This window comes from Manihot esculenta, chromosome 9 (assembly GCF_001659605.2).
Source record: "Manihot esculenta cultivar AM560-2 chromosome 9, M.esculenta_v8, whole genome shotgun sequence".
NCBI lineage: Eukaryota > Viridiplantae > Streptophyta > Magnoliopsida > Malpighiales > Euphorbiaceae > Manihot > Manihot esculenta.
The window spans coordinates 6,137,272-6,161,583 of record NC_035169.2 but is presented as its reverse complement, the minus strand read 5'-3'; the positions used below and the strand labels follow the sequence as shown (position 1 = coordinate 6,161,583).

Below are 24,312 nucleotides of genomic sequence, written 5' to 3'. Positions count from 1 at the left end.
AAAAGTCTACTAGTTAGTCTTTTCATTAATTTTAATCGTTAAGTATTATAAAAAAAATTTAAAATACCCTATGGAGGAACTAATTAGTAAATTTTTTAATAATTTGAAGAATTAAATAATAATTTTTTCTAAACTATAGGGATTAAATCATAAAATATTTAGTAATAAAATTAATAGAAAAACTAATTAATAGACATTTTAAAATGTTAGAGATATTTTAATATATTTTTTAAAATTAAAAAATTAAATAGCGAGTTTTTTTATACTATAAGAATTAAATAGTAATTTCTCATTTTATTATTGATAAGGATATTTTTGAAAATTACTGACTTAACAGAATTTTTTGATGGAGGGAACTTGAATTATAATAAAATTAAATCTAAAAAATGAAAGTGTTGAATTTTAAAAATAAAAGAATAAATTTATTAATTATCCATAAATAAAAAAATAAATATCAAAAAATGGTGTCGACCCTACCCAAGTCAACAAAAACAGAGCTTGAGCGTGGCTTTACTCGTTCTTGTCCGCGTAAACATAACCAGCAAGTGCATTACAGATGGAAATCAATATTATATTTCCCGTTCTCTGCTACTCCGTCAATAGAAATTATTAAAAAGAAAAACTTTTATGGGGCATATGTTCATTTATTTTTAAACTATGTAGGGGAAATTAAAAATATAAAAATTATATTTTTAATTTAAATTTATCTTTAAATTATTATTAAAATCAAATAAATTCAAATAAAATTAAAGAAATTAAAAATATCGTAGTTTATTATTTTAAATACAGATAAACAATGGCTATTTAATAATAATTTTAAAAAATTAGAAAAAAAAAACAAAATTTAATATTTTTACTATCTTTGTATAGTTGATAGATAAATTCAACATTTTAAAATCTAATAATTTGATATCAATATTTTGATCCGCCGAATGAAAAGTTTTTACGTTAATTATATTTTAAAACAATATTTTTAATATTCAAATTATATCAAAATTAATATTTTTATTTTTTTAAAAAATAAATGGTTTTTATTTATATTTTAACGTTACCTAAGTGAAAAAACAAAACTTTTTAAGGAATGAACGGTAAATTTAATAAGTTAAAATATAAAAATTAAAATATTAAATTTAAAAAATTAATGTAACACGATCATCGTTTTAAAAATAAAAAGAAAAACTTAAATACTATTATATTTAATTTTCATTAAAATTCATTATTTATAATTTATTTAATTTTTTATTAAAATTTTTTTTAATCGAATTTTTATATAAAATTATTATTAATAAAATAATTTATTTAATTTTATTTCAAAACTTTCATTATATTTATAATTATAAAATTATCAACCATTTATTATTTAACCGTCGATTATTGAAAATTATTATATTTAATTTTGTTTTATTGTAATATAAAAATAAATGTACTTTATGTTAAGCAATTATTTTTATATTTTAAATAATTTTTTATATTTTTCTATTCTCCACCTCATATTTGCTATTACTCACGTTTATTTAATCAAACCAATAGTTTTTAAGATGCATTAATATTTTTGTTTTTTTTAAATTAGGGATTGAGGGAGTCGAATCTTAGACATCTCAAGGTTATAAAGATGCACGTCTCACGTCATTAATATTAATTTTAATATATTTAATAAATATAAAAATAATTTTGTTTAAAAAATCATTATTTAATTAAAATTAAATTCAAATATGACGTTGGCCTCTCAGTAAAACACATGCACAGTTATATTTAACGGCAATACTTCGGAAAAAAAGCAGAACCCGGCCACTGCATTGCTTCGTTCAAAACCATCCGCGCAGACTTGGTTGGGGGCCTCTCTTAATCTCTCTCTTCGTTGTCTCTCTCTCATATTATTTATTTGTATTTTCTAATTACCAATTTGATTATCATGATTCAATTATTATATGTCTTCTTCAATTGGAATCTTTCTATCAAGCTCTCTTACATCTGGTAATCTCTCTCTCTCTCTCTCTCCCTGCGTTTGTTTCTTCTCAAATGCTTCAACTTCTAATTTACCTTCTGGTTGATTTCATTTCGTGTTAGGTCATTTTCTTGCCAAAGGTGCATTTTCTGATCCAATTTAAGGTCAGTTCCTCGCCTTGTAATCAGCCAACCCAGGCCCTTTTTAACCAAGTTTTACCATTTTTTTTCCCACGTTTCATTCGGTGTTCTTTTTGATGCCCCTTTTCATCGCACTGCATTTTTAAATTATTGTTTTAGCTTAATTTCCACCTAAAGTTTATTTATTTTATGAATGCTTGTCTAGGAAGCGGGTTTGTTTAAGTTCACAGGCAGTATTCTCTGTTTATCACTGGAAACGTGTTTGAGATAATGATCTTTAATCAGAAATGGAAGTGTTCATGGTCCATGACAGCTTCAATTGCTTCTGGAGTGGCATTGATTTCGATAGTTCATCTATTTTTGTTTCCTGTGGTGCCTTCCTTTGATTACTTCAGTGTCCGGCAAGTTCAGAATTCTTGTGTTCCCGTCAATGGATCAGATGGAGGCAGGAGTGGTCGTGATTGGGAAAATTTACGACCCATTATTGCTTTAGAAAGTAGGTTTCCAGTTGACTCGCATGGGGCTGTTGTTTATCGTAATACACCGTGGAAGGCTGAGATTGGGCAGTGGCTTGCTGGTTGTGATTCAATTACTAAAGAAGTCAACATTACAGAGGTAATAATAATATTGAGCCTTTACTTGTTAATTCATTTTTCCCCTTGTGAGTGTGCTGATTTCCTTTGCGTTCATGGGAGATCTTTATTTCCACGCACACACAAACACGCACAAAGAATTGATATTTCAATCAGTTTAATCAATCTAGTTTGAGAAATTTATTATAATGCTATTGTCCTTAATTTTACTAACTTTTGGTATTTGGGCTTTCTTTTTGGGAATCAAATTTCAGTCTGTCTTGGAATTTTGTCCATATTTAATAAACTCTTTTGTTGGCAGATAATTGGTGGTAGGAGCTGCCAAAATGATTGCAGTGGTCAAGGTGTTTGCAACCATGAATTTGGGAAATGCCGGTGCTTTCATGGATTTAGTGGTAAGAATTTTGAATGCGGATCTAGTGGTGCTTTTTCTCTTTTGTTTTTCATTTCTTAGAAAAATTCCCTATTCTATTGCCAGTATTATTTTTATGAAAAATGTTGAAGCAAATAAAATGGTGCTATATTCATTTGATTATCCATATAATCAGAATCATGAGTTTGTTACATGTCAATTGTATTTTAATGAACTGGAAACGATGTCTGTTGATTGTTGAAGACTTGAAGCAATGCAATATGGCACAATGTTCATTGCTGTTTCAATATACCTAATGAGTAGATTCCCAGTGAGTCAGAGAAAAAAAAAAAGATTCCCAGTGAGAATCCATGAAGACACCAATATAATAGCAACAAATTTTTGATTAGTTGATCTGCAAGGAAAAGTGTTTAGAGGATAAGTATAGGCAACAGAAACAGACTAATAGGGAAAAATTTGTCTGATGAGCAACACATTCTTCTGAATCCTGACCATTGTTTTTGTGTCTGTTGGAGTAGGGGAAGATTGCTCTGGGAGGTTGCACTTGGAATGTAACCATCCCAAAACGCCAGAGCTACCATATGGGCGGTGGGTTGTCTCTATTTGTCCTGCTTATTGTGACACAACAAGAGCAATGTGTTTCTGTGGAGAAGGGACAAAATATCCTAATCGTCCTGTGGCAGAGGCTTGTGGGTTTCAAATAAAGTGAGTGAATTTAGATCTTGAGATGGGTTTTATTGTAATCTGTCCTTAGAAACTCATAACCTTACAAGTTGTGACTCCTTATATATCTGTTTCAGCTTACCTTCTGAACCTGGTTCTCCCAAATTGTCCGACTGGTCAAAGCATGATCTGGACAATATTTTTACAACAAATGGAAGCAAACCAGGATGGTGTAATGTGGACCCTAAGGAAGCATATGCTTCTAAGGTGAAATTTAAAGAGGAATGTGACTGCAAATATGATTGTCTTTTGGGGCAGTTCTGTGAAGTGCCTGTGCAATGTGTTTGTATCAATCAATGCTCTGGACATGGACACTGCCGTGGTGGATTTTGTCAGGTATTTTTTTCTTTTTATATTTTCTCTTTTACAATCATGACATTTGATTCACTTAAAAAGGAAATAAACAGTCAAACCATATTTTTCCCATTTATATATGAGTATCCAAAGTAGAGAATGGTATTTATTTATAAAATGTTGTTGAGGAAAATCATATGAGATTCTGGACATTTTTTTTAGTAGTAAGACAAATTTTCCGAAAATATCCATGTTATTGACTAATTTAAAATTTGAAATTATTACTCTTACTATCATCTATTATGTTCAGTTCCCATTGCTCTACTATGCCATCCATGTCATGTTACCTCTTATGAAGTGGCAATGGTTAGCATTCATTTGGCCTGTCATGAAATAAGAGTTGCTAGGATTAGTGAACATATGCCACTTTTTTCAAATGCAATCTCCATTAGAGTGTAAATGGAGGGTCTTTGTTCTAACAGGGTATACTTTGTGCAGTACATCTTAATATCCATTTGAGGGTAGGGATGTTCCAAACTTTATTTGTCAACTTGCTCATGCTAATTACTAGATTACTGCTAGTAAATTCATAAATTCTTAAGAAAGAGACTGATCTCCTTGAGCACTAGCCCATTTAGCTGTCAAAAAAAACCTGCAAATATTCATTGACCTGCAGGCCTAGATGAGGATCCTTGTGGAGAAAGTTTTTGACACAAGTCTTTAAATTCCATTATGTTAATTTGGTGTGTTCAAATTGACTATTGCAATGCTGGCCATATTTCAATCTTTAATTTCCCCTTAATGTTTAATGGACTAATCTTTTATCATCTATGATGTATTTTTAGAAAAGTTTGTATATCTGATAAAGCTACTCATATAATTTCATAATACATAACAGCAGAATAACTGACCAGAGCCATATATTTACCCCTTCACGTGAGCTCGTAAGATGATACCCTCAAATAATTCATATTGGAATCTAAAATATCAAGTCATGATAACTTCAACTGATTTGAAGAATGCCTAACTGAATTGTCAACTAGTTGGACCAACTTTATATGATATTTTCACCAACATATTCAATAGGTTGCTGCAATCTGATATGATTCTTTCAACTAGATGTTATAGCAGCAATTGTATTGTTTCTTCCATCATGATTTTATGTATTACATTCTGCAATTCAGCAAGGAAAAAAAATGTAATCATTCTGAAGTTAAAGAAGGCAACCGTTTAACATTGATTGAAGAAACCTTATTTAAATTACTGCCTACTGTTTGTTTATATTAAGGTGTGGTTTCTTTTCAGTGTGAAAATGGATGGTATGGAGCTGACTGCAGTATTCCATCTGTTGCATCATCAGTAAGTGAGTGGCCTAAATGGCTTAGACCTGCTCAGCTTGATGTTCCTGATAATGCACATCTCACCAATAAAACTGTCAATCTCAATGCTGTGGTCAAGAAGAAAAGGCCCCTTATATATGTTTATGATCTACCACCTGAGTTCAACAGTTTACTTCTTGAGGTGAAAACAATATTACTATTGTTTATTGACACATCTTTAGAGCCAACTTCTCATGTTTGCCACTTTTGTGTATTCTAGGGGCGACATTTTAAGTTTGAATGCGTGAACCGAATTTATGATGAAAGGAATGCGACATATTGGACTGATCAGTTGTATGGTGCACAGGTATTGTTTAAACTGATATGGACACCAGCTCATCTTTGAATGTGCAAATGTAGCTTAGAAAATTCTTTCTTAAACACTTGCAGATGGCACTCTATGAAAGTCTTTTGGCTAGTCCATATCGAACATTAAATGGTGAAGAAGCTGACTTTTTCTTTGTTCCTGTTCTTGATTCATGCATCATAACACGTGCAGATGATGCACCCCACTTGGCTATGCAGGTATACTTTCTAGGCTGTTATATATGATTGCGTTGGTATTATGCAATTTCTATTTATATGTTTGTCTAGGGGAAATTGAATTTGAAAGTTAATTGTTTATTATACTTGTGTTTTGATATACATGTGTGTCTCTCCAAATATCTACGACAAAAAATCATATCATGGTTTGAATTGAAACCTCTTTTAAATCAAATGAAAATTATGAGAGGCTACAACTGGTTTAGATGAGGATCCAAAAAAGCTGATTTAGATTCCGTTCTAGCCACATATCAAAATCTATGTGTGTAAGGGTTGGTAGATAACATTATTAACATTTTAGAGCAATGAAATGCTGATACATATATATATATTCTCTTAGCTCTATCAACTTGTAATTTCACTGTTAGAATATGTAATTTGTATTTTTAGAAAGAAAAGGTAAAACAAAACTTAAAAAGTTCTTCCCCTCTCCCCCTACATAGGCCTGGCCACCAATTTGGTTTCAGCAGGAACCGGTGGTTTAGGGTTGAGGATGGGGAGTGAACTAGAATCAGACAGCGTAGAAGTGGTCCCAATTTGAGGTGATTCAATTTTAGACTTTTAGGCTTACTCCGATTCTTACATTCTAGTTTTAATTTAAACAGTCTTGGTTTGGTTTGGACATGGTTCGGTCTAGTTTCGAGCCAGACTTGACGACTAAATTTTCGCCAATAAAATTTCGGCATAAACATTTTATTTTTTCTCTTAAAATTGAGACAAAAAATAAATTTTAAAATTAAAAAAAAAAATGAAACAAAGAACTAATTTCATTAACTTTTATTTACATTTTTTTTACTTAAACTGAATTTAATAAAAAAAAAGATTAAATTATGTGTGGAAATAAAATATATGAAAATTTTAATATGCAGGCTATAGTAAGAACATACTAGCCAAGGTTGGACAGTGTAATTTTTAATTTATAAATGGATTTCACTTTTCGAAATGCCTTTCAAAATTAGCCATTATTTGACTGTTACTATGGTATAAATGGCATTTCTATATATTTTTATAAAAATTAAATAAAAATAAAAAATTCAAGCAAAAAAAAAATCCGTGAGTAAAAAATTGAAAGCAATAGTAAAAAAGTTACTCGACTGTCTACAAATGTAGAGCAACAACTCTCTTAAGTAGGTAGGAGGCATAGGAGAGTGCCACGGGCATTTTCTAGTTGCTCTGTGCGGCACACTTACGATCTTTACAACTTTTTTTTCCATGCAGAAATTTAGCTGAAGTGCCGATCCCAATTCTAGGGCTACGAGGGGGACTGTTTTTTACTAGCTTTAGGCTGGTTCCCTTCTAGTCTAGGGTTTTATAGGGCCAGTCCTGGAGCCATTTAGCTTTTGATCCAACCATGGCTGAGAATGCTTCCACATATAACATACTGTTCACACTCGCGTTTATGATGAATTCTAGGTTTACTTTGTTACGAAAAATAATAATACTTTACAGAAATTTTATATTTTACTTTAAATGTTTTGTAAATTAAGTTTATTTTTCATTAACAATCATATTACAAAAAACATATGATATTAATAGGAAAATATTAATAATTCAAAAGAATATATAAACATAATATCATCGTAAATTTTTTTAAAAAAAATAAAATCTATAACATTTGTATTTTTGTTTATAAATTTATTATAAAAATGATATATAATTTTGGTAAGTAATTATTTTATAAAAAATATTAAATTAATAATGAATAGTAACATTTTTAAGAAATATAGAAAACATTTAACACTTTAAACTATAAAGATAATAACATTTTTTTTTGTAAAATAATACAATAAAATGTTATTTTTAATTGATAGCAATGTTACTAATCTAATATAAATTTTATTATATTATTTGTTAAAAGTATATAGTTATATATGAAAGAATTTTGAAAAATTTTAGAGTATTCTTGTATTTCACTCTTGATCTTTACATGACTATTTATATATAAAAATTTATAACTAATCAAAAAGCAAATAATCAAATAATAATTACAGAAATAATTAAGGATCCTAATCAAATTAAATCATATTCCTAGAATCAGCAAATAAGTCAACATTCCCCTCAAGTTGGTGCATAGATGTCGCACATGCTCAATTTGCAAATTAGATTATGGTAGATCTTATTGTTGAGCTCTTTAGTAAACACATTCGCAAGTTGTCCAATAGAAATTACATGAACTAAGTTCAAGACACCATATGTTAATGTTTCTTTAATGAAGTAACGATCAATCTCAATGTGCTTCATTCAGTCGTATTGGACTGGATTTTATGCTATACTGATGGCAGCTTTGTTGTCACAATACAAAGTTATCTTGTCTCAACCTCAACTCCTCTAATAACTTCTGCAACCATAGAAGTTCACACACACTTTGGGCCATTGCTATGTATTCTACTTCAGCACTCGACCGAGCAACAACACTTTGTTTTTTCGCTCCTCCAGCTGACAAGATTCACTCCCACAACTGTGCAGTAGCCAGAGGTGGATCTCTTGTCATCGGGAGATCCTGCCCAATCTACATATGTAAAAGTTTCAACTCGAAGGTGACTATGTTTGGAGTAAAGAAATCCTTTCCCTAGCACAGACTTTAGGTATCTCAAAATGCGAAGTACAACCTGCATATGAGTCTCGTGAGGGTCATGCATGAATTGGCTGAATAAGCTAATAGCATAGGTTATATCCGGTCGAGTGTGTGGGAGATAAATCAACCTCCCTATCAATCTCTGGTATCTTCCAATATCCATGGACTCACCAGTTCTTACTTGCATGTTATGATTACTTTCAATGAGAGATTTTGCTGTTTTACACCCCAACATATCAGTTTTTTCTAAAAGATGCAGAAAGTACTTTCTTTGGGGGATGAAGATTCTTTTTTCTAATTTAACCACTTCAATACCTAAGAAATATTACAGCTTTCCTAGATCTTTGATTTTAAATTCTTGAGCCAATAACCTTTTTAGTTAAGCTATTTCCTCTTTGTCATCACCTGTTACCACTATATCATCAATATACACAATAAGAATGGCGATCTTACCCATGTGATGTTTAATAAATAGAGTGTGATCAATATTGCTCTGTTGGTAACCAAAAGATATCATGACTCTACTAAACCTGTCAAACTAAGCTCTGGGAGATTGTTTTAGCTCATATAAAACCTTTTTTAAATTGCACACCTTTTCTTGTGTCTTCTTATCAGCGAACCCAGGAGGGATCTCCATAAATACTTCTTCTAAATCTCCATTAAATCTCCATGGAGGAAAGCATTCTTCATATCAAATTGCTATAAGTCCCAGTCCAAGTTGGCTGCACAAGATAATAGGACTTTGATTAAGTTCATTTTTGCAACTGGAGCAACTGTCTCTTGATAATCCACTCCATAGGTTTGGGTGAATTCTTTAACAATCAATTTTGCCTTAAACTATTCAATTGTGCCATTAGCTTTGTGTTTCACTATCAACACCCACTTACAGCCAACAAGTTTCTTTCTAAATGGGAGAGTGATAAACTCCCAGGTATGATTTTAAATCGCGTTCGCGGATAACAGAAACAGGCCTGTAATAGTTATGCTATACTGATGACAGCTTTGTTATCACAGTACAAGAGGAGTTTGTCCCTCTCTGACAGTTTCAATTCCTCCAACAATCTCTGCAACCATAGGAGTTCACAAACACCTTGTACCACTTCTATATTTTGCCTCAGCACTTGATCGAGCAACAACACTTTGCTTTTTGCTTCTCCAAGCGACAAGGTTTTCTCCTACAAGTGTGCAGTAACCACTAGTTAACCTCCTATCATCAAGGGATCCAGCCCAATCTGCATCATTGAATGCTTGTATGCAAAGATGATCGTGTTTAGAGAATAAGAGACTTTTTCCAGGAGCAGACTTCAAGTATCGCAAAATGCAAAAAACAACTTCCATGTGTGACTCACGAGGATTATGCATAAACTGACTGATTAAGATGACTGCATATATGTCTGGTCGTGTATGAGAAAGATAAATCAGTCTACCTACCAACCTCTAATATTTGCCAATATCCATTGATTAACCAATTATGCTTGTAACTTGTGATTGCTCTCAATGAGAGTTTCTACTGGTTTGCAACCTAACATATTAATTTCTTTCAAAAGATTCAGAATATATTTTTTCTGAGAAATAAAGATTCCGTTCTTTAATCTGACAACCTCGATTTTCAGGAAATATTGTAGTTTTCCTAAGATTTTTAATTTCGAATTCCTGAGTCAAAAGCTTTTTCAGCCTAGTCATCTCTTCTATGTCATCTCCTGTCATTACTATGTCATCAACATAGACTATGAAAATAGTAATTTTATCCTTGTGATATTTGATAAATAGAGTATGGTCAGCGTTGCACTTTTGATAGCCAAAGGAAATCATAACTCTGCTGAATCGATTAAACTAAGCTCTGGGTGATTCCTTCAACCTATACAAAGCCTTCTTTAACCTGCACACATTTCCTTGTGTTTTTTTATCAGCAAATCCAGGAGAGATTTCCATATATACTTTCTCCTCCAAGTCTCCGTGGAGAAATGCATTTGTCATATCAAATTGTTATAGATCCCAGTCAAGATTGACAGTGCAAGATAGCAATACTCTGATTGAGTTCATTTTGGCGACAGGGGCAAACGTCTCCTGGTAATTCACTTTATAGGTTTGAGTGTATCCCTTGACAACTAGTCTGGCCTTGAATCTTTCAGTTGATCCATCTGTTTTGTGTTTCACAATGAACACCCATTTGCAGCTAATTAGGTTTTTTTTTTTCATGTGGAAGAGACATCAACTCTCAGGTCTAGCAAGAGCTTTCATTTCTTTAATCATTGCTCCCTTCTAATTAGAATATTTGAAATTTTCTTTTGAATCCTATGGGATAGAAAGAGAAATAAACAAGACAAAGGCTCTATAGGATGGAGACAAAGAATCATAAGAGAGAAAGTTAGAAATAGGGTGTTTTGTGAGAGACCTAACTTTTTTTCTTTGAGCAATTGGTTTATCTAAATCATTAATGAGTTCAAGGTTTAGGGATAGCTCATCAGATAGAGAAGAGGAAGATTCATGACGCTGAGTAGGGTACACAATGGCTTTTTCTGCTTCTGTTTTGTCTCTTCTTGAGTATCTCCTTAAATCTGGTTTATTGAAACACCCAATTTGGTCATCAATAGTCTCCCCTATATAGTAGTCTACTGATCTCCAATAATCTCCTCTGTATAGTAACCTCCTCTACAATAAAACGTTAAGAGAGTTATAGGACTAGATATCATCTCTTCTCTCCCATTGTCCTCCCTTTAAAAAGGTGATGAGGTAGTAGTGAAGTAAGGGTCAGTCTCTCTAAACGTAACATTTATATTGATCAAGTATTTTGTAGATGGAGAGTGATAATATTTGTAACCCTTCTGTGTGGGAGATTATCCAACAATCACACATTTAAGAGCCCTAGGATCAAGCTTTCCACTTGTAGGATCGAGCACTTGCCACCATGCCAAAAGCTTAACCTATTAGCAGAGGCGCAACTCAAATACCTTATAGCATAGCAAGCCTAAGCGTCATGGTTCAAAGGGATCTAAGCAGGAATGCTGGCCCACCTGGCCAATAATCCCCTTCCTAGCACTTGCTAGGATTCGAACCCATGACCTTGGCTCTGATACCAAGAAGAATTTGAGGGAAATTTTTATTCTATTTTGATTGAATTGAAATTTACAAGGTTTGAGTATTTATACACCAAAAATCAACCTAAATTAGAAATATTTATAGTAAGAATAAAATCTCTATAATCAAGTCTAATTAGGATCTCAAATATTCGAATCCTCCTAACTAGAAACCTTTTATGTTGGTCAACAATTATATAATTACAAATGTGAAAAATGCAAATAGATGTCTCTTTTGAAATTAAGGATTTATAAAAATAACTCATCCATTAGAATGGCGGGTGGGTTTTATAAGCCACAAGAGGCAAGGAAGTGTCACAAGAAAGATAGATATATCAGTTTCTTTCCATCTTTGCACGCCATTACCAACTAGGTTGACTAGAACTACAATAGAACAATTTGAAATTATATTCACCTGGTTAGTTCGGCATTTATTAAAACTTACCTGAATTGATTGATTTAGTTTTATTTATTGAGTTTTCTTCGTCTGTTAAATTTACTGGATAGAGGTAATCAAACAATTTTTCAAATGTAAAGCAGATGGATTATATCTCTTAACATAGTCTTTGCTATCTATGAATCTCTTGACCCATTTTTTTCTGGTCCAAAGATCTCATAAAATTTTTTATTAAGAAATTCTTGAAATTACATCTCCATTTCTGATATACAGTCCTCCTAAGCTTCATTTTTTGGTCCCTTCCTTCAGGTTAACATCGCAATGTTTGTTGTATAGTTTATGGATGCGTATTTTTGTGTGTCCTTGTGCCTTTTATTTCCAAATATGCTAATCCTCCTTCTCTTGTTACTTGCTAATCAGGAACATAAGGGTTTGAGGAGCTCCCTCACTTTGGAATATTACAGGAAGGCATATGATCACATTGTTGAGCATCATTCATATTGGAACCGCTCCTCAGGAAGGGACCATATTTGGGTATGATGTACTTAAGAGTTTCATTTATTACATGTATACAAATGATAATCCTGATTATATTGTGCTTATACCTTGGAATATATTATGCTAATGATGTCTCCTTTATATCTGAATTCTGAAGGCAGTTCTTTTCATGGGATGAGGGTGCTTGCTATGCCCCTAAGGAGATATGGAACAGCATGATGTTGGTTCACTGGGGTAATACAAATTCAAAGCATAATCATTCCACAACAGCCTATTGGGCAGATAACTGGGATAAGATTCCTTCTGACAAAAGAGGCACGCATCCGTGCTTTGATCCTGATAAAGATCTTGTGCTTCCTGCTTGGAAACGCCCTGATACCAGTGCTTTGAGTACCAAACTTTGGGATAGGTACATTACTTATTGATCATGTTGTCTACTCACTAGTTATCTTCTTGTTCTTAATTGGATAAAAGTACTTACTACTTTTCCTTGGCCTATTCTTTCTTTGTTAGAAAGGAGTACTTTCTCCTTTTCCTTATCTTTGTTGAAGAACATAGTGCTACTGTTTCAAATTCATACAAGAAAAGGTTAAAAATATGAAGTCATTTATTTTCAGGCCCCTTGATAAGCGGAAGACATTATTCTACTTCAATGGAAATCTTGGACCGGCATACCCAAATGGAAGGCCAGAAGCTTCGTAAGTAGCAAAATAGCTATTTGAGATCTATTGAAGTAGGTCAATCAGTGTCCATCGAATATATTCTGATAGCCAGCTGAGAGGAACATGGTTCATCCACTTCCATGAGAATCCTTTTAGACCTAAAAGATTCTTCTATGCTTAATAAACATATTAAGTGAGCTAGAGTTGCACTTTTTGTTCCGTGTTTTTTTCTTTTAATTATTATTGTTATTATTAAAAGCAACAAGCTGTTTTTATGCATTTCAGTCTCTTCAAATTTGGAGCATATCTGATGCTTTATTGATCTTTGCGCAGGTATAGCATGGGAATCAGACAGAAACTAGCAGAAGAGTTTGGATCGAGCCCTACCAAGAATGGAACACTTGGGAAACAGCATGCACAAGATGTAATTGTGACCCCGGACCGCTCTCAAAACTATCATGAGGATTTAGCCAGTTCAGTTTTCTGTGGAGTACTACCTGGAGATGGTTGGAGTGGTCGTATGGAAGATAGTATTCTGCAAGGATGCATTCCCGTGGTCATTCAGGTAATCTGGTTTTGCATAGCCTAACATGTTAAGAGCTTGTTTCTTTTAGCTTATCAAAGCTGTAATCTGTTTGCCAGTTCAAAGCTTTAGAATAACTGGCTAGGTTTGAGGCACTTGGATTAAGAGTGGTGTATTTAACTTGCTGAAGGCCATATTATCACTGTTTTGCATGTTGCACTTTCTGATGAAAAATAAGAATACGTTTTATTGTTAATGCTCTCTTGGAACCTAAGTAACACAACGATATAATGATAAACATGACAAGATTCATGGGAACCAAAGCTCTAAACAGCATCAATCAACACTTCCCATGCCAAATTCGATTTCATTCAAGCATTGGGCATATGATATTATCAATGTAAGTAGTTGGTTGTTACTAGGGTAAAGCACCTTGTCTGGGACAAGGTCTATGGGATGTGGGCATTTTGATGCTTCTCAGAAATATTTTATCTCACTGGTTGGGAAGTGCTCAGCATGGGAGTCTTCAGTGTTTATAACAAGAAGGTAAACCAAAAATTGTTTATAACAATAACACTTATACTATCAGGGAGTCATCTACCTGGCTGACTCTCAAATTTAGATTTATGCTCTGTGGATTTCTTAGTTTTTACCTGTCTGTTATCTTGGGGTTCCTGGGAAAAACAGAAGGTGGCTGATTTTATCCTTGTGTGAAAATGGTCCTTGTATTTTTTTTTTTGTAATTTTTTTTTTATTGGAATCATTGTGGTTGCATGGAATTTGAATTAAGAGTGATTTATTTATTTATTCCATTTTGTTTTGTATAGGATGGGATTTTCCTGCCATATGAGAATGTGCTGAACTATGAGAGCTTTGCCGTTAGAATTCGTGAAGATGAAATTCCAAATTTGATAAAGATTCTTCGGGTAATTATGTTTGGATTCACTCATCTTTACATGAATGCTTACTTGCTACTTTTTAATGTAGAAGTTGACTTTTTATTGGTACTTGTGTCTTCTAGGGATTCAATGACACAGAAAAAGCATTCAAGTTGGCAAATGTACAGAAAATTTGGCAAAGGTTTTTGTACCGTGATAATGTGTTGCTTGAAGCTGAGAGACAAAAAACTGCTTTCAGTCGCGCTGAGGATTGGGCAGTTGAATTCTTACAATTGGTTGAAGATGATGTCTTCACCACATTTGTACAGGTATGCTTTCTCTTTATGCTAGCCAAGCTAATGTTTGATCGTTCCATATTAGTGCAGTAGGAGTCAAAAACCCACCAATCCCTCACTAGGGCTAGAACCCCAACAAATATTGGCATGCAATGGATTGATGGGGAATTGCAATCATAACATCATGAGAATACCTGCTTTACAAATTAAAATTTAAGAAATTAGCCAATTGTGTTGTGGTGGTATTCTGAAGTGTGTATTACACTTTGAGGTTCAAATTTGCAAATGGTCTTGAAGGCAATTAGAGCCTGTTTGGCATTGAGGTTGAGAGGTCAAAAAACACTTTTTAGAAAAAAAATGCAATTTACATGCAGTTGAGAAATGTACTTCGAGAAAAGTTCTGTTATTTTAGTGTCCTTATTACTAAATTATGTAAAAAATAAGTTTAAATCAATTTTTAATATTTTCTAACTACAATAGTTAATAGTATTTTTCTCAACTGCAGTTCCAACAATACTAAACGGGCCCTTAGTATGAAATGTGTTTATCGGTTTGAGAGTGGTGAGAGACAAAGTTAGGGGTTGAATTGTCAACTTTCTGCAGTTTAGGGGTTGAATTGTCAACTTTCTGCAGTATCCCCTTGTTTGGAATAGAAATTTTCACAAGAATTCAAGTCAATTGAAATCTAGGGTATGAGATCTGGCATGCAACTGATCAATTGACGATTTCTGTGTATTATGTTTGTGTGTGTTCTTATTGTAATGATGGATACTTTTGCCTTAAAAAGGTTCTCCACTACAAGCTGCACAATGACCCTTGGAGGAGACAACTCAGTTATCTAAAGAAGGATTTTAGGTTACCACAAGAATGTTTAGGAACCAACTGAAGAGATGACAAGCAATTCCAGAAAGATTGTTGCAATTGATGGATTCCTGAAGTTAAAAGGTTCAAAGACCACAAATGACTGAGGCTGGTTACTTTTCTGAAAAGGGTATTGCTCTCAAAGCCACAATTTTCCATTATGCCTTTTTCTGCCTATCGGATCATATACAGGTAGAAAAGTTTCAAGCTCTCACTTAGAATGAAAAAAAAAAAAAAAGAAAGAAAAAAAAGCCAAGTGTACATTTCCTCCATTTTTTAGTAGAAGTTGCTTCAGAAAAGAATGCAAGAGAAAAGCCAAATAAAATTCTAAAATTTGTTGTTGTATAGGGTGTTTGTTAGTAATTCTTGAATTTTTTTTATTTTATTTTTAAGTTGGGAAGCAAAAATTCAGCAAGCATAAAGACATTTGTTTTGTGAACATGCAAGTGCTAAGATATTATCTCCTTTTGAATTTTCACCATTTCCTGTTGTTTTTTTTTTCCTTTTTCCTCTCTTTAGCAGATGTGAAAATGTTTCATGAATTTGCAATTTAATGCATTCTTTTGTTTTATCAACCAGTTTTTAAGGCAAAATATGTATTTGCATAAGGAAGAACGCAATGAAAATAAAAAAACAAAGAAATCATACAAAAAAATTCAGTTGTTAAATATTAGCTGTGATTGTATCCATTAATTAAAATAATGTAGTCAGTCCATTGTCCAGTAATGTTGCTATTACAATTTTCATAAAATTTTTAAGTTATATATATATTCTCTCCTTTCCTCCTATGCTTTTTGTCCATTATATTTTTTTATACAAGAAAGATAATTTTTTTATTAATTTTTTATTATATTTATTTTAAAAATATTAAATTTTACTCAATATTAAGAGATATTTAAAAAAAAATTAAAAAAAAATAAAATTAAATAGAATTATAATACTCATTTTATATGTTATTATATGCATTCTATTAAGGTTAGATGGGATGATAAAGGCCTTCTCACTTTTAACAAGCGGGGCTTGAAGAGATATTTATCCTTTAAGAGTCTAACCAATATGAATATATATATATATATATATATATATATTAGTCGAATTCACCGACATTAGTAACCTCTAAACACTGAATAATTTATACTAAAATAAAAGAAAATATGAAATATTCGATTGATTTCATTAATATTTTATACATTAATGAGTTGTAGTTTAACAATATTAAAGTCGTTTATTAAGTGTTTTTTTAAAGTTAAGTTTGTAGGCAAAATAAATTTAAGAATATATAACTAGTTGTTTAAATTGACAATAATAATATTATCTAATTTTTAAATTGGTATTTTAATTTTTTTTAAACTCTTATTTTTATAAAAATATAACTATTTAATTTTTTAAATTTTATAAAATATAATTATTAAATCTTTAAATTTTATAAAATGCAGTCATTTAACCTCTAAAAGTTTATAGCTTATGTAGGTAACATCAAAGTGTAGAAGTTTAGTCACAATTTTATAAAGGTCAGGTATACAAGTTAACAATGAAAGTGTGGAGATGGCAACTGATTTTTTCTTTAAAAAAAAAAATTAAAAGGTCAGGTTATATATTCAACTTTAATTATTTTTATTATAATAAAATATCTTTCACTTTCTCATTTATAACATTATATAATTAAAGATAAATTACACTTTAGTTCCTAAATTTTAGTATAATTAATAGATTTATTCTTATATTTTTAAAATCGAACACTTAAATATCTTTATAATCAATTCGTCCAAATTAGAGATTTTTTTATTCATACCTTTTTAAATAGATAAATTACACTTTAATCCTTAAAATTTAATATAACTAATGGATCGGTCTCTATAATTTTAAAATCATATATTTAAATCATTCTATAATCAATTCATCATCCTCTATTATAATTTAAACATTTTAATCTTTTATTTTTTATTTGAAATAACACTTAAATTCCCATTAACTTTTATCTATAATATTTCGTTTAACTAATTTTTAAAATTTTTTATTTTACAATTTCCATTCATTACATTACTTCAATACTTACAATTTCAAAACTTTTAGAAAAATACTTGTAACTTTAACTATTTTTAAGTAGTACGAAATAACTTTAAATAGGTTATAAATTTTTATAAATAGTATTTTATAAAAAAATTGTACTTTTCGAAGAAGTTTGACCATTCACTTACTTTGAATTAATGTCTATAATGAATGGAAGAATTATAATTTTAGATAAATTAAATATAGAAAGATTTAGATATTTAATTTTAAAAATATAATGATTGATCCATAAATTACATTAAAACTTAAGGAATAAAATGTCGTTTACATAATATAAAATTTTATTTATATCATAAAGGATTTACGTATTCACGATGATATTTTAGATATTTGAAATGTTTATTTTCCTTTTGACCTGCGGACTAATGGAATTATGGACGGAAAGACCTCCAATTATGACGGAATAATTATATAGGAATTTAAATGTTCGATTTTAAAAATATATAGATCGATCTATTAATTACGTTAAAAATCAAGAATTAAAATGTAATTTATTCTATAATTAAAACAAAAGGGTTAAACTATTTATTAAATTGCAAAACAGATAAAAAAAATATTTATTTCGTCTCATAATTTTTGTTCACTTTACTGTTTTATACAGATTAATGAATACAATTATTTTTATAAACATTTCAATTATATCATCTTACGTATATTAAATTTTGTTAAATATTAAGAGATATTTTAAGAAATTTCTTGAAAATGAAATAAAAATACATAAAATTATAATAATTTATTTATATATAATATAGTCTAAAAATAAATAATGAAGAATAATTTTGAGATAACGAAAAATAAAATAAATTATAAAAAGAATTGAGTAATAAAATAAAATATACAAGCAATGAATGGACAATAGAATTGAATTGGGTGATTCAATGAGATTAATTGACATCACATTTCCTTTTATTTTTCTTTACATTAAGTTGAGGTTTAAAAATAAAGGTAAGTTAATTAGGATATTAATGAATAAAGTGTAATTTATAATATAATCCCTAAAATTTAATAAAACTTTCAATTTAATCCCTCCATTCTTATGAGAAACAATTTAATTCTTTTAAGTTTAATAATTTATAATAATTTAATTATTATAGTTTTAATATTTATAATAATTTAATCTATTTAATTTGAGTTTATTTTTTTTAATTTTCACATTAACAGAAATACTATTTTTTTAACAACATAAAAATTACTTATTTGTTATTAAAAATATAAATATTAAATTATGATCATATATTAAATTATACTTACCAATTATTTTTTTATTTAAAATTTATTTAATTAAGAGATTTAGGGTGTGGTAGGATGCATTAGATTTCAATATTTGCCTATGATGTAGAAAATTTTTAGGAGTTTTAAAATTATTCAAAACTCGGCTATGCTTGTTTACATCCTTAGGGAGCGTCTTAAACTTTCTCCATCACCCGCACATCATTTTATCATTCCCCACCCTCAATCCCGTCCTCTGAAAACCCTCCCTCCCTTTCTTTTTCTCGCTTTGCTTTTTCGCTTCACTCGCTTCACTTTTTCAAGACAAGTACTTTCTTCACTATGAGCTTCACGTCTCTCAGGCTCGATTCAAACCCTATTACTTCCCCCAAGTGGACCCACCGCCGTCTCCCCCACCGGTCCCTTCTCCATCCTCGGAACGTCGTAGTATGCTCCGTCAAATCTCCTCCCTCCTCGCCGTCGTTGAGCGTCGCCGCCAGCGACTCTCTAAGTCGTATCGAATCTCTCAGTCAAGTTTCCGGCGTTTTAGGCTGCCAGTGGGGCGATGAAGGTAAAGGCAAACTCGTCGACATCTTGGCTCAGCATTTCGACGTCGTCGCTCGCTGCCAGGTAACCATGCTTTCATTATATTTCGTAGGAAACAAGAAAAATAATGCTTTTTGCAGTAAAGTAACTGGCAAAGATGGTGGCTTTCTTGTGATGAGCATGCAATTCTTAATCTTATAGTGGTCTTTGGTTGCGCTAACAATTGCCCTGATATGCTATGAGCTGGGTTTTCGGTAGTATAAAACTTTAAATTGAGAAACCAAACAGAAAGTGGCCAAACATGATTAAATTTTTTAATGTGGAGGAATATAATTTGCTATGGCTAATGGTTGTGTGATTTTAATTTGGGTTCTTAGCTTGCATGATTTTTTGGATTTTGCTATATTGGTGATTTTGTTGATTGTAAATTTGCTTGGCCTTAAACCTGTAGTATTATCTTATGCCAGGGTGGTGCTAATGCTGGTCATACCATCTACAATTCAGAGGGAAAAAAATTTGCTCTTCACCTTGTTCCTTCTGGTATTCTTAATGAGGATACTCTCTGTGTTATTGGCAATGGAGTTGTGGTGCATCTTCCAGGTTTGTTTAAGGAGATTGATGGCCTGGAATCAAATGGTGTCTCCTGCGAGGGAAGGATATTAGTGTCGGACCGTGCTCACCTGTTATTTGATTTCCACCAACAAGTAGATGGGCTTAGAGAAGCTGAGCTTGCTAAATCATTTATTGGCACTACTAGAAGAGGGATTGGACCTTGTTACTCTAGCAAGGTGATCCGTAATGGCATTAGAGTAAGTGACTTGAGGCACATGGATACTTTTCCTCAGAAGCTTGATATTTTATTGTCAGATGCAGCTTCAAGGTTCCAAGGTTTTAACTATGGCCCAGAAATGCTTAGGGATGAAGTTGAGATATACAAGAGATTTGCAGAAAGGTTGGAACCCTTTATTGCAGATACTGTGCATGTTATGAATGAATCCATTGTGCAGAAGAAGAAGATTTTGGTGGAAGGTGGTCAAGCTACTATGCTAGACATTGACTTTGGAACTTATCCTTTTGTGACTTCGTCCAGCCCGTCAGCTGGTGGGATCTGTACTGGTCTTGGTATTGCACCAAGAGTCGTTGGTGATCTCATTGGAGTGGTTAGTAGATATTTGCTTAATTATTTAGTTTATTTATTTTTCTTTTTTATTTCCTTCTCCTCAGCTCTGCCTTTTTTTTTTTGGGGAGATGCCTGAAAAATACTAGTAGGAATTTAGACTTGCAATGCAGCAGAGTTTTCTGGCAAATTTATTTACCTTGTTTAGTTGAAAAGCCATAGTGAATGAAGTGTAAACACCTTCCAAAGATTTCTGTGCTTTTAATGCTTAAGAAATCTTGGTCCAGCTGGAGATTTATATGGGACCAGAAGAATGTATTCAAACTTCTAATTTTTGGCAGAGTAAATTTAATAAAACTAGATACTATATTGATTTTAGGGGGTGAATGCTTAAATCGCTTCATGATAAATGTTCAGTAAAGCATCTGCATTATTAACTTTATGTGCAGGTGAAGGCATACACTACAAGGGTTGGTTCTGGTCCTTTCCCTACTGAGATCTTGGGTCAGGGGGGTGACCTACTTAGATTTGCTGGGCAGGAGTTTGGAACCACAACTGGCCGTCCTCGACGTTGTGGTTGGCTTGATATAGTTGCACTGAAGTATTGCTGTCAGATTAATGGCTTTTCTTCTTTAAATCTGACCAAACTTGATGTTCTATCTGATCTTCCTGAAATTCAATTGGGGGTTGCTTATAAGCAAATGGATGGCACACCAATTAAATCATTTCCCGCTGATCTTCGTGTTCTTGAACAGTTGAAGGCAAGTTTATCTTTTATAGTTTAAAATATTAATTATGTTGAGCAACCACAAAAAATTTATTCTTGTCTCTGTAGGTAAAATATTGATATTAGTGAATAATGGCCGTGTGATGTTAGCTCCATTTTTTTTGTAGCCGAGATATAAGAATACAAAGTGCAGCATAGTTATGTTGCAACTGAAACTGGTATGAACCAAAGTACATTTGATAAGCAAAAAAAAAAAAAAAGCAAAAAACTTAATAATATGGAAACACAATCATACCAACATGTGTGGGACTTGAACCTAGGACCTGTTGGTTCCGAGCTGCAATCTTTGCTAGCTTCACCACTAGATCAAGGCCTGATCGACTAGCTAAAAGGTTGTAGTTCCTTCAAATCATAACAGACACTGAAAAAGTATGTATAAGACCCTGCTTGGTTTATATATGTATGATGATTGTCTTGTTGTTTGGAGAAAACACATGCTCTAATGTTTATCCGTGGTGTGTTTTTTCATTATTTTTGAAAATTTTTTCTATGGAGCTCTTTGATTTATGTCGTCCAACTGTGTTCAGGTTGAATATGAGGTTTTACCTGGATGGAAGACTGATATATCTTCTATTAGAAACTACACGGACCTTCCAAAAGCTGCACGTCAATATGTGGAGAGGATAGAAGAACTCGTTGGTGTACCTATCCATTACATTGGCGTTGGGCCTGGACGTGATGCTCTTATATACAAGTAAATTCAACTGTTCTTTATTTAGACAGCCAGGCTATTATACTCTTGGTGGTGAATAAAATCTTACTGTGCTGCAGCATTTGACCCCCCAATTATGCCCGGCATATTTTTAGACAGAACATAAAAAAAGCTACATTTTTTAGGGCAAATGAAGTTGATGCACCAATTCTGCCCTTCACATATGGTGTCTACTTCTAAATTGAATGTTCAATTATATTAAACCATTAGGGATTTGTTAAGATGCAGTATTAGACAAGAGGTTTTCAGTTGCAGCAGTTGATCTTTTTGATATATTTACAATAGTTTTTGTAGCTGTAAAAGTTTTGGTTGCAAGCAATGCATGGATCGTCCTCATGGCTAAACTTTCCAGGAAATAGGCTCTGCTTATTGATGCTTCTTGTCTAACAAAACTGAATGGCTTCAGATGATTATGAGAGATCAGAGCTAATAAGTTGTTTATTGCTTTATTACTTACCAGAAAACTTAAAGCTTGTAACAGCCAGATACTGTTGGGTTATTGAATCGGTAAAGATGAATTATAGGTTTAAGGTTTATTAATAAGTTTTATCAAATTAATAATCATGTTTATTATAATTTAGACATATTTTATGAGTAATTATTAAAATAGTTAAATTTTAATTTTTATATGTGTTTTTTTTAATCAAATAATCATTCCTATTTTTATTAATATTTAAATAATTATTTGCAGTCACATAACCGACCCTATGATTATTTTCATTTTTCTCATTGAAAAACCGTTTCCAATCTGGCCAAGTTTTCGATTCACCTTTATTCATATGGATTCACTCTGATTTTTGAGAATCAGGGTTTATAACTTAAATCAAATCAAATTAGGTTTTAGTTTTGTATTAGAAAAAATTAATATTTAGTTTTTATGATATAAAATATTAGAATATTTCTAATATTTTATTAGTTATTTTATTAATTTTAGTCGTTAAGTATTTTAATATTTTATCAGTTATACTGTTAAGTATTTTAATATTTTATCGGTTATTTCATTAATTTTAATTATTAAATATTTTAATATTTAATTTTTATAATTTTAAAAAAATTATTAGTTAATCTCTTAAATATTTAAAAATATATTAATTATTTTCTTTGTATCAAGAGTATTTTATTTTAATTATGATATTTAAAATGTTAAAATTAATTGAGAAATTAATTATTAAATTTTTTAAAATATAAAAAATATTTTAATATATTTTTTAGAAATATTGAGATTAACTATTGAATTTTTTCATAAAACTAAATAGTAAATCTTAAAAAAGTATTTGATTTAGTTTATAAAAGTTAACTTATAAGGTTATTTAAGGATTATAAATATTTAAAATTTTAAGTAATTATGTGCTTAGGTTAAAATACTTATAATTGATTAATAAGCAATTGATATATTTAATAATAATTAGCTTATACTTATTTTTATTAACAAAATTATTAAAAAGATATTAAATAAAATTTTAAAATTAAATGAGTATCGCATGATAATTAATTTAATCAAATAAGCTTAATACTTATAAGCATTAAAATAAAAAATTTCTCGCACAAATTTTTTATGTTTTCGTTTTATAAGCTGGTCTCCTAAATTCAAGAAATATTATGAACATACGGATCCAATTAATTTTATAACTTATAAACTTATTTGATGAGTTTATAAACTAAAACAACTATCCCTTAAATTAGTCTCACCAATCTGTTTGATTTGAATTTAATAATTCAAAAAACAACAAACTCTAAGGACCAAAAAATAACTTGACCCAATCCATAAACGATTTGCTGCTCAGAAGGTATCTCCCAATCCAAAAGAAGCGGCCATCACTGCCAATGGCACTGAGTGTAAAATACACTCCTTCTCAAACAAGACTTTTAGACTCCTACTCGAATATAACTTTTTTACTCCATAAAAAATTTTAATCGATTTCATTTAATTTAAAACAAAATTTAGAAATATTAAAAATAAAAAACTTTTATTGATTTCATAAAATTTAAAGTATCAAACAAACACTCAAGAAAAAATAAATAATAAAAAATTTTAATACGAAAAAATATAAAAATAATTAAAATATAAAATTAACTTTTAAATAATATAATATAAATTTCAAATTTTGTAATAG

At 31.0% G+C, this 24,312-nt stretch overlaps 2 protein-coding genes across 2 annotated transcripts; both read left to right on the top strand.

Moving 5' to 3' along the window:
- The first annotated feature begins 1,783 nt into the window (after positions 1-1,783).
- Positions 1,784-16,430, top strand: LOC110623675. Its single transcript, XM_021768687.2, has 16 exons — positions 1,784-1,974; positions 2,068-2,109; positions 2,291-2,700; positions 2,980-3,073; positions 3,570-3,756; positions 3,852-4,110; positions 5,374-5,589; positions 5,668-5,754; positions 5,838-5,972; positions 12,460-12,573; positions 12,699-12,946; positions 13,155-13,235; positions 13,533-13,764; positions 14,550-14,648; positions 14,744-14,929; positions 15,684-16,430. The coding sequence occupies exons 3-16, from the start codon at positions 2,356-2,358 to the stop codon at positions 15,780-15,782; spliced, it is 2,382 nt and encodes a 793-aa protein (XP_021624379.1). The 5' UTR covers positions 1,784-1,974; positions 2,068-2,109; positions 2,291-2,355; the 3' UTR covers positions 15,783-16,430.
- Positions 16,431-19,308: 2,878 nt separating this feature from the next.
- On the top strand, positions 19,309-22,554 carry LOC110623068 (adenylosuccinate synthetase 2, chloroplastic). The gene is made up of 4 exons (XM_021767922.2): positions 19,309-19,666; positions 20,050-20,742; positions 21,149-21,460; positions 22,014-22,554. Exons 1-4 carry the CDS (start codon positions 19,379-19,381, stop codon positions 22,182-22,184), a joined length of 1,464 nt encoding a protein of 487 aa, XP_021623614.1. The 5' UTR covers positions 19,309-19,378; the 3' UTR covers positions 22,185-22,554.
- The last annotated feature ends 1,758 nt before the right edge of the window (positions 22,555-24,312 follow it).